This window comes from Brachyistius frenatus, unplaced genomic scaffold, assembly GCF_029030835.1.
Source record: "Brachyistius frenatus isolate BFR_SWC_R1_liver_20210118 unplaced genomic scaffold, ASM2903083v1 Contig_600, whole genome shotgun sequence".
In the NCBI taxonomy this organism is placed as follows: Eukaryota; Metazoa; Chordata; class Actinopteri; family Embiotocidae; genus Brachyistius; species Brachyistius frenatus.
Genome location: NW_027211199.1, coordinates 19,259 through 34,660, shown reverse-complemented (window position 1 = coordinate 34,660; position 15,402 = coordinate 19,259). Strand labels below are relative to the sequence as shown.

At 47.8% G+C, this 15,402-nt stretch overlaps 1 protein-coding gene across 1 annotated transcript in view; it reads left to right on the top strand.

The window, feature by feature from the left end:
• The window catches only part of LOC138614865 (titin-like), a gene marked incomplete at both ends in the record, with an annotated part of 47,579 nt that overhangs the window by 13,544 nt on the left and 18,633 nt on the right, over window positions 1-15,402 (top strand). Inside the window, 31 exons of the mRNA XM_069688459.1 lie at window positions 77-355; window positions 448-735; window positions 820-1,098; window positions 1,185-1,466; window positions 1,550-1,822; window positions 1,903-2,181; window positions 2,269-2,547; window positions 2,633-3,280; window positions 3,551-3,832; window positions 4,798-5,076; window positions 5,157-5,438; window positions 5,521-5,799; window positions 5,921-6,208; window positions 6,318-6,596; window positions 6,682-6,963; window positions 8,361-8,651; window positions 9,440-9,727; window positions 10,704-10,820; window positions 10,917-11,199; window positions 11,296-11,479; window positions 11,643-11,723; window positions 11,811-12,078; window positions 12,368-12,574; window positions 13,090-13,167; window positions 13,251-13,277; window positions 13,438-13,494; window positions 13,579-13,623; window positions 14,420-14,479; window positions 14,703-14,774; window positions 15,051-15,116; window positions 15,281-15,358. Coding sequence (XP_069544560.1) covers window positions 77-355; window positions 448-735; window positions 820-1,098; window positions 1,185-1,466; window positions 1,550-1,822; window positions 1,903-2,181; window positions 2,269-2,547; window positions 2,633-3,280; window positions 3,551-3,832; window positions 4,798-5,076; window positions 5,157-5,438; window positions 5,521-5,799; window positions 5,921-6,208; window positions 6,318-6,596; window positions 6,682-6,963; window positions 8,361-8,651; window positions 9,440-9,727; window positions 10,704-10,820; window positions 10,917-11,199; window positions 11,296-11,479; window positions 11,643-11,723; window positions 11,811-12,078; window positions 12,368-12,574; window positions 13,090-13,167; window positions 13,251-13,277; window positions 13,438-13,494; window positions 13,579-13,623; window positions 14,420-14,479; window positions 14,703-14,774; window positions 15,051-15,116; window positions 15,281-15,358 — 6,780 coding nt within the window. The remainder of the gene's footprint in view (window positions 1-76; window positions 356-447; window positions 736-819; window positions 1,099-1,184; window positions 1,467-1,549; window positions 1,823-1,902; window positions 2,182-2,268; window positions 2,548-2,632; window positions 3,281-3,550; window positions 3,833-4,797; window positions 5,077-5,156; window positions 5,439-5,520; window positions 5,800-5,920; window positions 6,209-6,317; window positions 6,597-6,681; window positions 6,964-8,360; window positions 8,652-9,439; window positions 9,728-10,703; window positions 10,821-10,916; window positions 11,200-11,295; window positions 11,480-11,642; window positions 11,724-11,810; window positions 12,079-12,367; window positions 12,575-13,089; window positions 13,168-13,250; window positions 13,278-13,437; window positions 13,495-13,578; window positions 13,624-14,419; window positions 14,480-14,702; window positions 14,775-15,050; window positions 15,117-15,280; window positions 15,359-15,402) is intronic.

The following is a 15,402-nucleotide window of genomic DNA, read 5'->3' as shown; positions in this document are numbered from 1 at the left end:
TCCATGTCCAGCTTCAATCTGTCGCATTAACACGTTCTACGAAGCTGATTCGGTCTGAATCGTTTTGTCCTCTCAGAGCCAGCAAGTATTTTAGAACACACAAAGTCCCTGAGTGTAACCCGGGGTGACCCGGCCAGGCTCGAATGCAGGTTCTCAGGCACCAAACCGCTCAAGTCCAGATGGATGAAGGCGGGAAAAGAGCTGACCTCAGGTCGGAGATACAGAGTCCAGACTAGCGACAGCGGCTCTGTGCTCCAGATTATTCAGACAGAGGAGAGTGATAGCGGTGAATACGTCTTCGAGGTCTCGAACGGTGCTGCCTGCAGCTCCTGTGAAGCTTCAGTTACCGTCTTCGGTCAGTCGATCAGAAGGTTTCATGAGATGTGGTTTCCCGTTTCTGTCCTGCAGCAACTCTAACATTGTTCTGAACTGTGTTGTGTGCAACAGATCAGATTATTAAACCATCTTTCACGAGAAAACTGAAACAGACTCAAGGTATCAAAGGGTCGTTTGCTCATCTGGAGGGTCTGGTGTTGGGATCCCTGCCCATAACCACTCAGTGGTACAAAGATGAGAAACAGATCCACACCGATGACAAACACAAATGCACTTTCTTTGAGAATGTAGCTTTCCTGGAAATCTCTGATCTGGACAGTAAAGACGGCGGCAGCTACACCTGCATCGCTACCAACCAGGCAGGAACCGTCCAGTGCTGCGGGGTTTTAGTTGTTAAAGGTCAGTGCTTTGTTTTCGGCACCCACACATTGTACAAGTAGGGGCAGAGTTATAACAGCAGTGTTGGGTCTTGTCCACCAACAGAACCACCTCTGATTCTTGAAAAGCCAGAGTCCATGAATGTGTTGCCTGGATCGAAAGTCCAGTTTAATGTTCTGGTCTGTGGGACGCCACCACTGACCATCAGGTGGTTTAAAGACAAGCGAGAGGTTTTCTCCAGCGCTGACTGCTCTGTGCTCAAAGACAACACCTCTAGCTCACTGCAGCTCTCCTTTGCCAAAACCTCTGACTGTGGAGAGTATGCCTGTGAGATACACAATGATGTGGGCGTCACTTCCTGCCAGGCAACGCTCTTTGTCAAAGGTCCATATCAGTCTCTCACGTTTATCGGTCATTGTACTTTGCAGTAATCGCCTCACTTAAGCAACTCCTTCGTGTATTTCTTTCAGAGGCCCCATTTTTCACTGAAAAACCCGAAGACATGTCGTTAGTAAAACTAGGGGACAGGAAGGTGTTTGATTGCGTGGTGGCCGGCACTCCGGAGATCTCCGTGCATTGGTTCAAAGACGCAGCTGAAATTCACCACGGCGTCAAACACAAGCTGCTGTTCTATAACTCTGTGGCCACCTTAGAGATTTGTCCGGTCAGCGAAGACGACGGCGGGAAGTACTTCTGCGAGGCTCGCAACGAGGCCGGCTCAGAGAGCTGCACCTTTCAGCTCCAAGTGAAAGGTTTGTTCTTCCATCCGCGTGTCAGTTGAGTTAAAGATGATGTCACCGGTACCAATCAGAGGTGATGTGCTGTGTTATTTCAGAGCCACCTTCGTTTGTGGAGGAGCCGTCGTCTCTTGAAGTAGTTAAAGGTTCCACAGCAGCGTTTGCTTTCAGAGTGGCAGGAAGTTCTCCCTTCCAGGTCACATGGTCCAAAGACAAAAAAACTATCAAATCCAGCCAGAAGGTCATTGTTGACATTGAGAAAGTGGGTTTGAAAATCCTGGACTGTGCCGAAACAGATGTTGGTACTTATGAGTGTACGGTAGCCAATGAGGTTGGACGTTGTGCCGGCTCTGCGGCGTTGTCCCTGAAAGGTTGGTTTGCCTGATGACTTACATTAAACACACAGCACCGCACACTTCCTGGTTTTACAAAAATCTGTTCTTCCTATTAGTCCCTCCAACATTTTTGAAGAAGATAGAAAACGTCTCCGCTGTGCGGGGAGATGTCGCAGTGTTTCGCTGCTTCGTGGAAGGCTCTCCGCTGATCTCTGTAGAGTGGCAGAAAGACGAGAACCGGATCCACGAGGATCTGGAGGTGGAGAGAACGTTTGAGAACCGAGAGGCCACTCTCAGGATTCCTGCATGTGAGGCAACTCACGGCGGAAAATACACCTGCCGGGCGGTAAACAAGGCCGGACAGGACAAATGCGTTGCCACCCTGGTTGTTCAAGGTATCGCTACTTCTAGGTCAGATCTTCTTCCAGAAGTTGTAGCTGTAACAATAAGAAGTGCTCTCACCTCTTTCCTCGGTGCTGCAGAACCACCTACGATCCCAGAGAGGCCAGAGGTGGTCCGAGCGACCTGTGGGGATCCGGTTAGTCTTGAGTGCAGGGTAGCAGGAACTCCTCGGATGAATGTCAGATGGTTTAAAGATGGTAAAGAGCTCCAGTCCGACAGAAGGCATCGTGTCTGCTGTGAAAACGATGTGAGCCGTCTGAGCATCCCGTCGTGCCGGCTGGAGGACGGCGGAGAGTACCTGTTTAAAGTGAACAACTCTCTTGGGACTTGCAGCTGTAAAGTCATTCTGGTTGTTTTAGGTTTGTAAAATACAAACACATATTTTAACATGTAGAAATGGATGTTTCTTTGACTCTGATTATCTTTTGATATTCTTTTAAACAGAGGAGGTGATTCCTCCCTCGTTCACAAGGACATTAACAAACATTCAAGCAGTTATGGGTTCAGTGGTTACCATGGAGTGCAAAGTAGCCGGCTCTCTTCCTCTGTCGGTTGAATGGAGGAAAGGGAAACAAAACCTCCCAGAGAGCTCTAGATATAAGCTGGTGCACACTGAAAACAGGTTCTCTCTGGAGTTCGAGCTGACTGAAAGCACTCATACGGGAGAGTACTCCTGCAGAGCTACCAACCACGCAGGCAGCTGTGTGTGCAGCGGGGTTGTCACAGCTAAAGGTCAGCATTCAGACTTTGTTAAAGTTTGGACCGCCGGCCGGTCGGTCATGCATCGTAATCATTTCTCTGTGTGGGTTTTAGTGCCACCAACATTCGTAGCCGAGCTCGAGGCTCAGGCCGTTACTCCAAAGTCCGCCGTACTCTTCAGAAGTGGCTTCAAAGGGACTCCTCCGTTAACTGTGAAATGGCTCAAGGATGACATCGAACTCGTCTCTGGGCCGTCGTGCACAATTAGACTGGAGAAATATTCCTCCTCTGTAGAGCTGCTCTCAGTGGAGACTCTGCATGGTGGGATTTATTCTTGCCGAGTTAGCAACGACGCCGGCGCAGCGATCAGTGCAGCAGAGCTGTCGGTGAAAGGTTGGACGCTTCTCTTTTTTGTCCACCACCATCACTTCTCCATTAACTCCATCTTTTTTTTACCTCCCTTGTCACAGCTCCTCTTTCATCATCTCCATTTTCCTCGTCTGACCACCTCACCACTTATTTTCTTTCCAGGAATATCTGTGTTGTCTTTAGACACCTGCCATGACATCCAGTCACCCGTCCGCATCCTCCATCCGTCACAGTGGTGCTCCAGTGTTTCCTCATGCTGGTGATAGTAACCTGATCTTTTTTTTGACTTTGCAGAGCCTCCTCAGTTTGTCGTGAAACTGCCTCCCTCCACTTTTGTGAAGCAGTGCGAGGGACACCGTTTTGAATGCAAGGCCACCAGCGCTGGCTCCCTGAACATGTGCTGGTACAAAAACGAGCAAAAGATAAGCAACGAAGACAACTATAAAACAATGTTCGTTGACTCGACTGCATACCTCCAGCTGCGCACCACAAGGTTTGAGGATAACGGCGTCTACACGTGTGAGGTTCACAACGATGCTGGCAGTGCGAGCTGCAGCACCGTTCTCACAGTTCAAGGTCAGCTATCGGACGGACATTGTGGCTACACGGAGCTGTTTTGTGGATTGTGTCCCCTCTGAATTTGTACAGCATGAAAGAGAAGGAATGGAACCTACATCCTGTCTAAGGCTGTGTTCAGACTGCAGGCAAATTGGATTTTATTCTCCAATCAGACCTTTAGGACAGACAACACTGCTATTTGCAAGCAAATAGATCGGAATTGGTCCACCCACAAATCACCAACTTATCTGCATGGGTTGCCATGGTAACGATGTACGTGCAGCTACGCTAGTGACATGACATCCTAATGGAAGTGGCAGCGGACAGTTTATTTCGGTTTCTTTCCGTTGACTGTTGTCGTCGTCTTCCTCCACAGCGCCAAAATCGACACTTCCTGTTAGCACTCTGCTGGTGGTAGCATCGATTCTGTCACTCTGTCGCTCTGAAAATGACATCGTCACTGCATGAGCTGGCGAAGCGTCCAGACTCAGACCCACCGGAAGAAATCTGTTCAGAATCGCATTTAAAATCTCCAAATGTGGTTTGGATCTGGATTGTTGTCCAGACCTAGAAAAATCAATCTGGAAATGACAGAAATCAAATTTTGGGCTGGCAGCCTGAACACAGCCTAAAAACTTCAGCATGGAATCCACTTCCTGTTTCAGCCCCCCAATCAGACGTCTGTCCTCCAGCGTGTCAGATAGCATGAGTGGTTCCTCTTTTTTCCAACATGTTTTTCCCACTTTTGATGGAATGAGCTGCAGTCTCCCCCCCTCTCCTCCCTTTCCTTGTTGAACGACGTTCCTATCATGGCATTAACAGAATAATGTAATGATCGGCGTCTGGACGGACACCCCGAGCATGGACTGGACCTCAGCATGACCCCCAACAAGAACTCCCGTCCAGTGGGATTACTGCCTGCCCTGGAGACTTGCTTGTCCAAAAATGTTTCTTCTGTTAATACATCTCAATATATTTTCCAGAGTCCCCATCCTTTACTAAAACTCCCAGCCCAGTGGAGGGCATTAAAGGGAAAGAGGCCAGTCTGCACTGTGAGATGTATGGCACGCCACCTTTCCAGATTAACTGGTACAAAGATAAAAGGCCACTGAAGGAGAGCAGGAAGTACAAGATGGTCAGTCAGGGCAGCTCTGCGACGCTCCACGTCATGAGACTGGATCAGGATGACACAGGTCTCTATGAGTGCAGGGTGTCCAACAATGTAGGGACCGAATTCTGCTGCACGACCATGACCCTCAAAGGTTAGTACACAATCAGTGGCCGTTTCCTCAAAGCTTAGTGCACACCGTTGCTCACCTGTGACCTTTCCATCACTGTTCAGAACCACCAGCTTTCGTAAAGAAATTGGTGGACCAGTCGGTGAGGGGCGGCGAGCGGCTGACCCTCACAGCGACAGTGAGGGGCTCCGAGCCTTTGACCGTGTCCTGGATCCAGGACAAAGACCACATCCTCAGGGATGGCGACAACAGGAAGATCACCTTTGAAAACAATGTGGTCACTCTTGTCGTGCCCAAAGCAGACTCGACCGCAGCCGGTAGATACGCCTGCCAGCTAAGAGGTGACTCGGGAGTTGTCGAGTCCGTCTCCCAAGTGACCGTTTTAGGTTTGTAGAACTCCCAGACTCGTATTATTATCACTGCCGGTGAGGATTCGTTTAGCTTAATATCTCCCTTCCTGATTTCTAGAACCGGCTGCTATCGTGGACAGCCCAGAGTCCTTGAACGTGAAGTCAGGAGAAAACTTAGCTCTGGAAGTTACAGTCTCTGGCTCACCAGAGCTGAAAACTAAGTGGTTCAAGGACAACAAAGAGCTCTCTGCTGGGGCCAAGTATCAGATGACCTTCACGAAGAAGGTCGCCGTCCTGAAGATCCGGTCTGCTGACAAAGCAGATGCTGGGGAGTACAAACTAGAGGTTACCAACCACGTTGGCGCCGCCTCTTGCAAAACTAAGCTCTCGGTCTCAGGTTGGTGTTCATCACACCGATGCCCTTTCCTCAACTTTCTTATCCTCTCGTGAAATTTTTATCCTTTTAATTAGTAGTCGGCTCAGAGACTCCTCATAACGTGCTTTCTTTTTTACACTAGATAAGTTGATTCCACCGAGTTTCATAAGGAAGCTGAGAGACACCCACCTTGTCGTGGGTAAGCCTGGAGAAATGGAGTGTAAGGTAACTGGCTCTGCCCCTTTAACGACCTCCTGGTTCCACAATGGCCAGGAGATCAAGAGCGGGCCGGACTACGACATCAGCTGCACCGATAGCAACTGCAGACTGAGAGTTCCCAGTATCAGGATGTCAGATTCTGGCAAATACACGTGTAAAGCCGTGAACGTTGCAGGCGCCTGCGAAACGAGCGCTTCCATGAGTGTGACAGGTCAGTCAGTGTGAAGCAAGTCAAGATCAGAACATTAGCTGTGACGTAACGGGTCGTTACAGAGAGTTAAAGTTTATCTTCCAACACGTCTTCTTTTATTTAAACCTAGAACCTCCGTCGTTCGTAGAAGCCCCCGAAGCAAAAGAAACGCTGCCCGGCAAAAACGTGTCCTTCACGGCTAAAGTGAAAGGCAGCGCCCCCCTGAAAGTGAAATGGTTCAGGGGGCCCAAAGAGATGCTGCACGGACGAGGCTGCGACATCTCTCTGAAGGGCGACGTCGCCATTTTGGTGCTGAGCCGAGTGGAAAAGTCTCACGCAGGAGAGTACACCTGCCAGATCATTAACGAGGCAGGGAAGGAAAGCTGCCCAGTTTATCTGTCTGTAAAAGGTTTGTTAGCGTCACAGATATCTTTTTTTTAACCGTCCTCTGAAAGTGAGTTTTCCCTAACTGACGATGGAATTGCTTCTCTCAGAACCGGTCCACTTTGTGAAGAAGCTGAGGGACGTTTCCTCTGAGAAGGGGAAGCCTCTGAAGCTCGAGGTCACGTTCACCGGGACGCCCGGCGTCAACGTGACCTGGAAGAAGGACGGTAAACTCATCTGGGCCTCGTATCAGTACAACGTGATCACCACGGACACCTCCAGCATTCTGGAGGTTCTTAACTCGGACAGGATGGAGGCGGCCGGTAGATACTCTTGCGAAGTAGACAATGGAGTTGGAAGTGACAGATGCGAAGCTCAAGTGTCAATGCTAGGTAAAGCTATCAACGTGTGCATGCAAGTGTGCTCAGTTCAATCCATCATCATTCATTCATTCCTTCATAAGTTCATCCACAACTTAACATCTACATTCATACTAAACCCTCATCATCTTTCGCTTTAGAGCGACCGTACTTTGTCGACCAGATGGAGCCGGTGGCGGTAACGCTGGGTGAGGCGGTTACCCTGAAATGCTATGTAGCAGGAACTCCCAATATCTCTGTAGCTTGGTTTAAAGCTGACGGGAATTTGCGCAAGTCCAACACTTGTTCAATGGATTTTGCAAACGGTGTAGCCATGTTGAAACTGACCAAAACCACAAAGTTCGATCAGTCCGAATACGTCTGCAAGGCCGAGAACCGGGTTGGTTCGGCCACCGCCTGCTGTAACGTGACGGTGAAAGGTGATGTTTGATTTCAATACTTCCTCTCTACGTCAGTGAAGCCTGCTGTGATTGTGAATCCAGTTTTTAAGATGAGAATGTAGAGGAGGTCCTAAAGGTTCCCTCTTCATAGCTTTCTCTTCATAGTTCTCCTTGTTTTTCATCCGTTTCATCTATAGTAACAGAATTCACATTGACGTATTGCATGGCAACATAACAATGAACACATCTCTAAACTCAGCATTGCTTCTCTATCAGAACCCGTGCGCTTTATCAAGAAGCTGGACGACACGACTTTCATAATCGGTCATCCGCTGAAACTAGTCTGCTCGTACGCCGGCAGCCAGAGGGTCCACGTCACGTGGAAGAAGGACAGCAAGCTGATCTGGGCCTCTTATCAGTATAACGTCAAAACCACCGACTCCACCTGCGTCTTGGACGTCCTCAACAGCAACAGGCCCGAGGCAGCTGGAATGTACACTTGTGAAATCGCCAATGCTGAAGGAACAGACAGCTGTCACGCTCATGTTAAAATAGGTAACACACTAACCGACACATGTCCATCCACTGGTCTAATCCCAGCATGTGGTTCCAGTGACTGACGATATCGTCCAAAGCAGTCGACTTCATTGGTTCTGCGGTTGTCGGTAACAAGGAGAAAGTTAATGGTGTAAACAGTCCTGGATTATATTGTGGATGTGTTAAAGATTGGCTGGTCCTCTGGTTGGAGGCTCATAAGGTACTCGAGGTGTCTGAGATCACGTCCTCTATGTTGGTGAGGGTCAGATAAACAGAACTGAACGAGAAGCAGGAAGTGTTTGTTCTCAGGGTAAATATTCTGTATTTGTTTGCTTCTGTGTTGCAGGTTGTTTTTATGTTTGCTCATGTTGCCGCTGCTCCGTTACCGCTGTGGTGAAGGCCCAGTGGCCTGCTGAAGGACACTTGCATTTCCAATAATTTCTGGTGTCACAACAAGGTCTGATTTGTTTTGTTTTTCTGCCCCACTAACAGAAAGCAAAGTGCCTCCAAACTTCACCAAGAGGCCCTCGGAGTCCATGACGGACTCGGTAGGTAAGACGGTGAAGATGGAGGGCCGGGTGTCAGGCTCCCAGCCTCTGACCATCACCTGGTACAAGGACAACAACGAGATCTACGCCTCTGGCAAATATGACGTCAGCTTCCAGAACAACATGGTTGCGCTGTGCGTCAGAGACTCCACCCCCTCTGACAGCGGTGTGTACACCTGCGAGGCCTCCAACGAAGCTGGCAAAGCTTCATGTCGGGTTTCTCTCACCGTCTCAGGTAGGAGTGCGTCCGTTCATCTGCAGTATTTCACCGACTAAACAGCTTCACAGCAAGATGTACAGAATCAGCCAATCAAACGCTCAGCAACACCTTCTCACCAACAGGTGGTGCTAGAAGCTTGGTGATGTAGTTATTACCTGTGTAGTCAGCTGGAGAGTTACTGTGGCGGACAAGCTAAATGCTATCTTTCTAGCTAGCTGATAACAGGTGGTCGGGAGGATGAGTGCAGCAAAGATCAACTTGGAAAAACTAGTCGACAAACCGGATGAAATTTACTGACTTTTCTTCCAAATTGTTAAATAGTTTTTTCACAACAAGCTGCCAATAACCAGCAACAGTAGTTTGCCAAGATAGATGCCATTTAGCTAACTACAAGCTAGGACGTTAGTTAGCTTGGTCGTTGTATGTATATCTGTATCACGGAGAAGGACGTTTGGAAGAAACCATTTAAGACTGTGCTGGTTTTAGAGGTTTCCCAGCAGTCGAAGGCTCCTGTAGACAGATGAGGGGCTTTAACTGCTGTCAAACTAACTGAAGGTAAAACAGAAGCAAACTTTGAGTCTGAGAAGAGAAACTGTACATATAGGAATCTGTGTTTTTTCTGTTTTTAATGGTTTGGTCCATCTCCAGTTCAGGTGATCAGATACAAAGACTCGTTAATCCTGTTTTTTCCTTTAAAAAATTAGGATAAATTCTGCGGAAGAGGCTCCAACGTCCTGTTCACCGTGTTGCTGTTTGAAAAGCGAGTATCTAAAGTTGTTACCTCTTCACTGCTTCTTCCTCAGATACCGGGCAGGCTCCTAAATTTGACGTCATGCTGGAGCCGGCAACGGTGAGCGAGGGCGAGAAGCTGAGCCTTAAATGCCACATCAAGGGCTCTACTCCTCTGACTGTCCAGTGGATGAAGGATAGGAGGGAGCTGAAGTCCAGCGGAAACACCAGAATTACGTTTGTTGGCGGGACAGCCTGCCTGGAGGTCAGCCAGACGTCGAAGAGCGACGCTGGGGATTACCTCTGCAAGGCCAGCAACGCTACCGGCAGTGACTTCTGCAAGTCCAGAGTCACAGTGAAAGGTAATCCGTCAGTTTGCGGGACTTTTTATCTCCTATTTTCGAGTAGTGATCAAACAGTTCAGAGACTGTTCCTCTTACGTACGAACGAAGCGCATCTCAGCGATGCACATAGAGCAGCAGGAGGACTTTCATGAGGAAGTGTTTAGAGTGTCGTCTCTTCATCAACATTATCACTGAGTTCCACACGTTAACATGACTGCTGCTACGTGAACATTAGTGACATAACCTGAAACTGGAGCAGAGAAGCAGCAGATTTTGAGTTAAACTGTGTAAACGGTCAACAGAGACCCTTGAAATGTTCAGAAAGTCTACGGCAATGAAGCGATGAGCTGGGTGATGTGTTCTGATGACATCACGTTTCAAGAGGGGCAGAGCTTCACTGACCAAGACCGGAGAAGTCAGACTGTCACCACTGAGTTCTACTGGGACCTTCTGAGGGGAACATTCACTGTGAACCACCTGAACTGTGTCGCCATGGCAACAGGCTTCTCCAACACATCAACACAAGCGACATGTTGAAGATTTTGTTCACCAAAACTTGAAAGGAACAAGGCTGAAAACCAATGTTGGATGGCCGTGATCTTCAGGCCTTCAACAGTCATGATTCTGTGTTGGAAATCACTGTGTGGGCTCAGGAACACTTGGCTGTAAGTGGCTATGTTGAAGATTTTATTTCCCCAAAATCTGATGTTTCTCTGCTCCAGTTTCAGGTTTCCATGATGACATCACCAATGTTCACGTAGCAGCAATCACGTTAACGTGTGGAACTCAGTGATTATGTTGATCAATAACTCTGAATACTTACTCATGAAGGTGTGCTGCGTTCAACAGGAACTCAGCACAGTGATGAAGCCTTTTTTATGTGGCTGTAATATTTGACTGTACCTCCTGGTTGAGGAATAATCTCACAGAGGAAACAGAGGACCAGAAGCAGGTTTGAAGCACCATAAAACTCACCTCCATGATATCTTTGCAGACAAAGGAGCGAAGGCCGCCCCCACCGAGGCCACCGCCCCGGCTGCAGCTGTCCCGGTCAAAAGGCTCGACAACCTGTTCTTCATTGACGAACCCCAAAGCGTTTCTGTCACAGAGAGTGAGTAGACCTCAGGACACCCAGCTGCTCCTCCTCTGGACATTAATAGGTTTCATGTGGAGATATGTGTTTGCTTTATTTTATTTCTTTCTGCAGAGGGAACCGCCACCTTCATCGCTAAGATCGGCGGCGACCCCATCCCCAGCGTGAAGTGGATGAAGGGGAAGTGGAGGCAGATCACGCCCGGCGGCCGAATCTCTGTCGAGCACAAGGGCCAGGACACCAAACTGGAGATCAGAGAGGTGACCAAGTCGGACTCGGGCCAATACAGGTGCGTCGCCACCAGCAAGCACGGAGAGATCGAGTGTAGCGCCGACATGGAGGTCACAAAAAAGGAGGAAAAAGAAGGACTTGAAGACATAAGGACGAGGCTGAAGAAGTAAGGACATCTGAATGTCTTTTATTTGTCGAAGGTCCAAAGGAAACAATCTCTGCATGTTGACAAGATGTCTGATTATGATTCTGTATTTGTCAGGACGCCTTCTAAGCAGAAGAGTCCAAAGAAAGAGGGAGACTTTAATATCGTGGAGTTGCTCAGAGGTCACGACCCCAAAGACTACGAGAGGATCCTAACTGAACATGGAATCCACGACTACCGGGCCATCCTGCAGGCCATCGAGTTCTTGAAAAAGGAGAAGGAGATGGAGACCGGCAGACCGGTAAGAGGGCCGTCTGTGGAGGTTTGTAGATACGAGAGGACACTTACTGTCCGGGTTTCTGATGTAGTTTATGAGCCGTATGAGGTAAACGTGATCCCACCACCTGGTGGACCAACGCAGCTTCAGTCTGAGAGGCATCTAACATCCGTCTGTCCCGTTGCAGGAGGTGGAGCACGGTGGTCAGGTCGAAGAGGAGGACATGGCCCGATTCATCCAGCAGCTGGAGGGCCGCGCCGGCACCGAGGTAAACGCCCGCCTTCTTTACAGAACCAAGCTCCCCCTGGCGGGCCGATTCATCATGAAACGTTAAAACGGAGCTTTGGTTCCTTAGCCCGTCTCGGTGGTGGAGGACATCAGCGACCAGACGACCCCCGAGAACCAGAGCGCCATCTTCGAGTGCCAGATCCGCATCAACTACCCGGAGATCAGCCTCACCTGGTACAAGGGCACCCAGAAACTAGACAACAGCGACAAGTACGACATCGGCAGCGTGGGCGACCGCCACCATCTGAAGATCAAGAGCTGCCAAAGCCAAGATCAGGGCAACTACCGTGTGGTGTGCGGCCCCCACATCTCCAATGCCAAACTCACCGTCTCAGGTAAGAGAGCGTTCGAACTTCCTGTCCGTCAGCCGGACCGCTGTGTGTGTGACAGGTGAGCGGTACGACTCCAACTCACCTCCGACTGACCTCTTGGAACCGGCTGGTTCTCGTCATGCTTTTATTTTGGTGTTTTGTGGATGTCTGTTTCCTGTTTTTGTTCTGTGTTTCTTTTATATAGTCAGAGCTGCAAAAAGCTCCTCAGAGGTTTTAACACACGGTTATTAACGTCAGCAGTTATAAACTGATGTTGTGAGATCAGACGTTAACTCTGACTGTCTGGTTTTAGACCAGATTCAGTTCACTAAACGTATCCGAAGCATCGAGGTCAGCGAACGCAACGCCGCCACCTTCGAGTGCGAGTTGTCCTTCGACGACGCCACCGTCACGTGGTACAAAGACTCATGGGAGCTTAGAGAAAGCCCAAAGTATGACTTCAGGACGGAGGGCCGCCGGCACTTTATGACGATCCGCAACGTAACTGCAGAGGACGAAGGTTTGTTCAACGATGAACTGAACTTCTGACTCATTTAGACACAAAAACAACAGCGAAATAGTGAAGCGAAAAGAGGACGAACCTGTTGATCTGATTAAATTTCAGTTGTGTAGCCTTGAAAGAAAAAACATCAACTCTGAGTAAAGACGCGGTCACAGCAGAAGGTTGAATAGGTTCAGGAACATTTCTCACATTCAGATGAACTCAAGACGTCAACCAACGACAGAACTTCTTGTTACTTCTTGTTACTTCTTGTTACTTCCTGTTACTTCCTGTCATCTTCCTGTTACTATCTGAGCAAACAAGCTTCTTCCATCTTAATTCCTTCTTTATTAAATTAAAAACAAAACATTGCAGCAGCTAATGAACACATTAGCTAACAGCGAGGCCAGATTCGTCACCGCGTCGCCAAACCTCCAGACTGGTGCACGTCCCTCTGCGGTGTGACCGAGCCTTTACCGTCACGTATTCTAGCAAACTGAACTAAACAACATGACGATGTGTCGCCCCGTCAGGCGTTTACTCCGTGATCGCTCGCCTGGATCCGATGGGAGAAGCTCGAAGCACGGCCGAGCTTCACCTCTCCGGCAAAGGTCGGTACGACTCCTGTACAATGTGTCAGACCGAGTTCATGGCCGCCATCACCGTTGTAACACTTAAACTTGTCCTTTCACAGAGGTTGGGTTAGCAGGGGTTCCTCAGGGTGAGTACTTCAGTCAAAGTCACCAGATTCAGTCAAACATTCACAAATAAAACTGCAAGTTATTATAATTTCAGTGAGGAAATGTGAAGTTTTACTGTCAGAACACATTTTAAGAAGTTGATTTCACCGTGAGCTGAAGTGTTTGTGGTGAAACCTTTAGACGTCCCAGACTCGGCGGTCCACATTCCTGAAGCAGCATCGATGCTCGTGTGCACAGGTGAGTCTGGGACCGAATATCACCTCAATAATCTTCGTCGCTCCGCTCGGCTGCCGTCGCTCACCGTCTGTTTTCCACCCAAAGATTCGACCGAGTTTTATCACTACGAGGAGCGAACAGAAGTAAAAGGTACAACGACGATTCAACTCTCAAACAACTAACCGACGTTCTGCGTTTCAACCATTAAAATTCAAACCATTTTTATTTTGAAATGTAACCGTCATCATTTTTTAACTCTCATCCTCCATAACTGTGTGACTTCAGTGGAAATTAATTCAACCATCATCTCACCAAATAACTTCAAATCCCACCTCAACGTGTTAAATCTGAAATATTTAAACATATTTAAAGCAGTTAAACAGGAGTAGCTGCACAGAAGAGGATTATCACAATCAACTCAAAGTTTGAGATGAATCCCAATTTAACAGGATAAAAATCAGCCTCATAATTAAATTCAACTTCAGGATCAAATTCTGACTTTTATCTGATAATTCACAGAAACTATCTAGAATTGTATAGAATTGTAAACATTTTACAGAATATTCCTGCATTAAAATCTAATTATGATATCAAAGTTTTTATTGAAAAGTTATATTTTTCAAGATTGAAATTATAAATTTGTCTTTAAAGTTAGAAATTTGATCACTTCATTCCCAAATTTAACTTTTTTTTAATCTCTATTTTTACCTAATTTGTTAAATTTTGTTATTGTTTTTTTTTAATTTTTTAATTTAATTTTTGACGTCAAACTCTGAGATTAAAGTCTGAATTCAGGTTTGTGTGGTCAGAAACACATTTATAGTTTTAAATGACAGATTGGGTTTGAATTTCACCGATTGTTTGTCGCGATCCTCGTCTGCTCAGCTGGAAACTCTTCGGTTTCTGATGTCTAACAGCTGATTATTCTTTTAATAATCTTCCGTAGCTTTTCAAAGAGTGACCGTTCAAGAAGAAATGCTCTCAGTTCGGTCCTCGTCTGTCTCAGGTATCAACAACTTATGGATTCATTAATTCTTTTAATAATAATCGTCTGTCTGAGTGTGAAACCTGTTTTTGTCCTTTGTGTCTCTTCCTGCGCTCGTCTCCGTCGTCTTCGTGTGTCTTCACGTCTGTAATTCTTCAGTAACAAACTTTGGACGCATGCAGACGAGCTGCAGTCCTTCACATCGCACTCAGGGCTTCTTTCTAAGTTCCCTTTTCTCCTCCAGCAGAAGAGAGAAAGCGCGTCGAGGAGGTTGTTGAGCGATCGCAGGTGGAGGTGCGCGGAGACGTCCCAGCAGGTACGCCTGCTGCTCATTCAGCTCCTGGCTGCTCACACAGCTTGTTGCTAAAACTTAACGATGTCGGCCTCAACGTCCGACGCTTCCACTGCTGCTTCTAGAAACTGCTTCCTCTCCCTGCACGTTGTTGTGGTGGATCTTCTCTGTGTCTCGTCCGTCTTTCATGTCTCTTGTGTCTCGTCCTCTGCTCTGATTAACTCACTGCAGCCGTCTGTAGAGTAGAGAGTCCAGTTTGGCCGACGTGGTTTTAACGTTGAACTTTCTTGATCTTTCAAGTTGCTGAGGTTTACAGGAGCGCAGAGGAGAAACCCTCCGAGCCGCCGGCTCCGCCTCCAGCCACAGGTATCTGCGCATACCTGCTCTTACTGCTGCTCACTCACGTTCCTGCCGTATGCTTATTGCTGCTTTTTAGTCCTTTTCTTCACATTATTTTATCCGATCTTTCTTTGTGTCTGTTTCTCTTAAACATCTAATGATAAACTGAACTTCATGATGATATTTTAAAGTATTTGAAGCCAAGAAGCCGCAGCCTGAAGTCTCCGTCGCCGCTCCGGCTCGGCAGGAACAACCTCCAGCTCCAGAAGGTAAAGTATTTATTTCAAAATGTCGTTTTACATGTTTGTGAGTC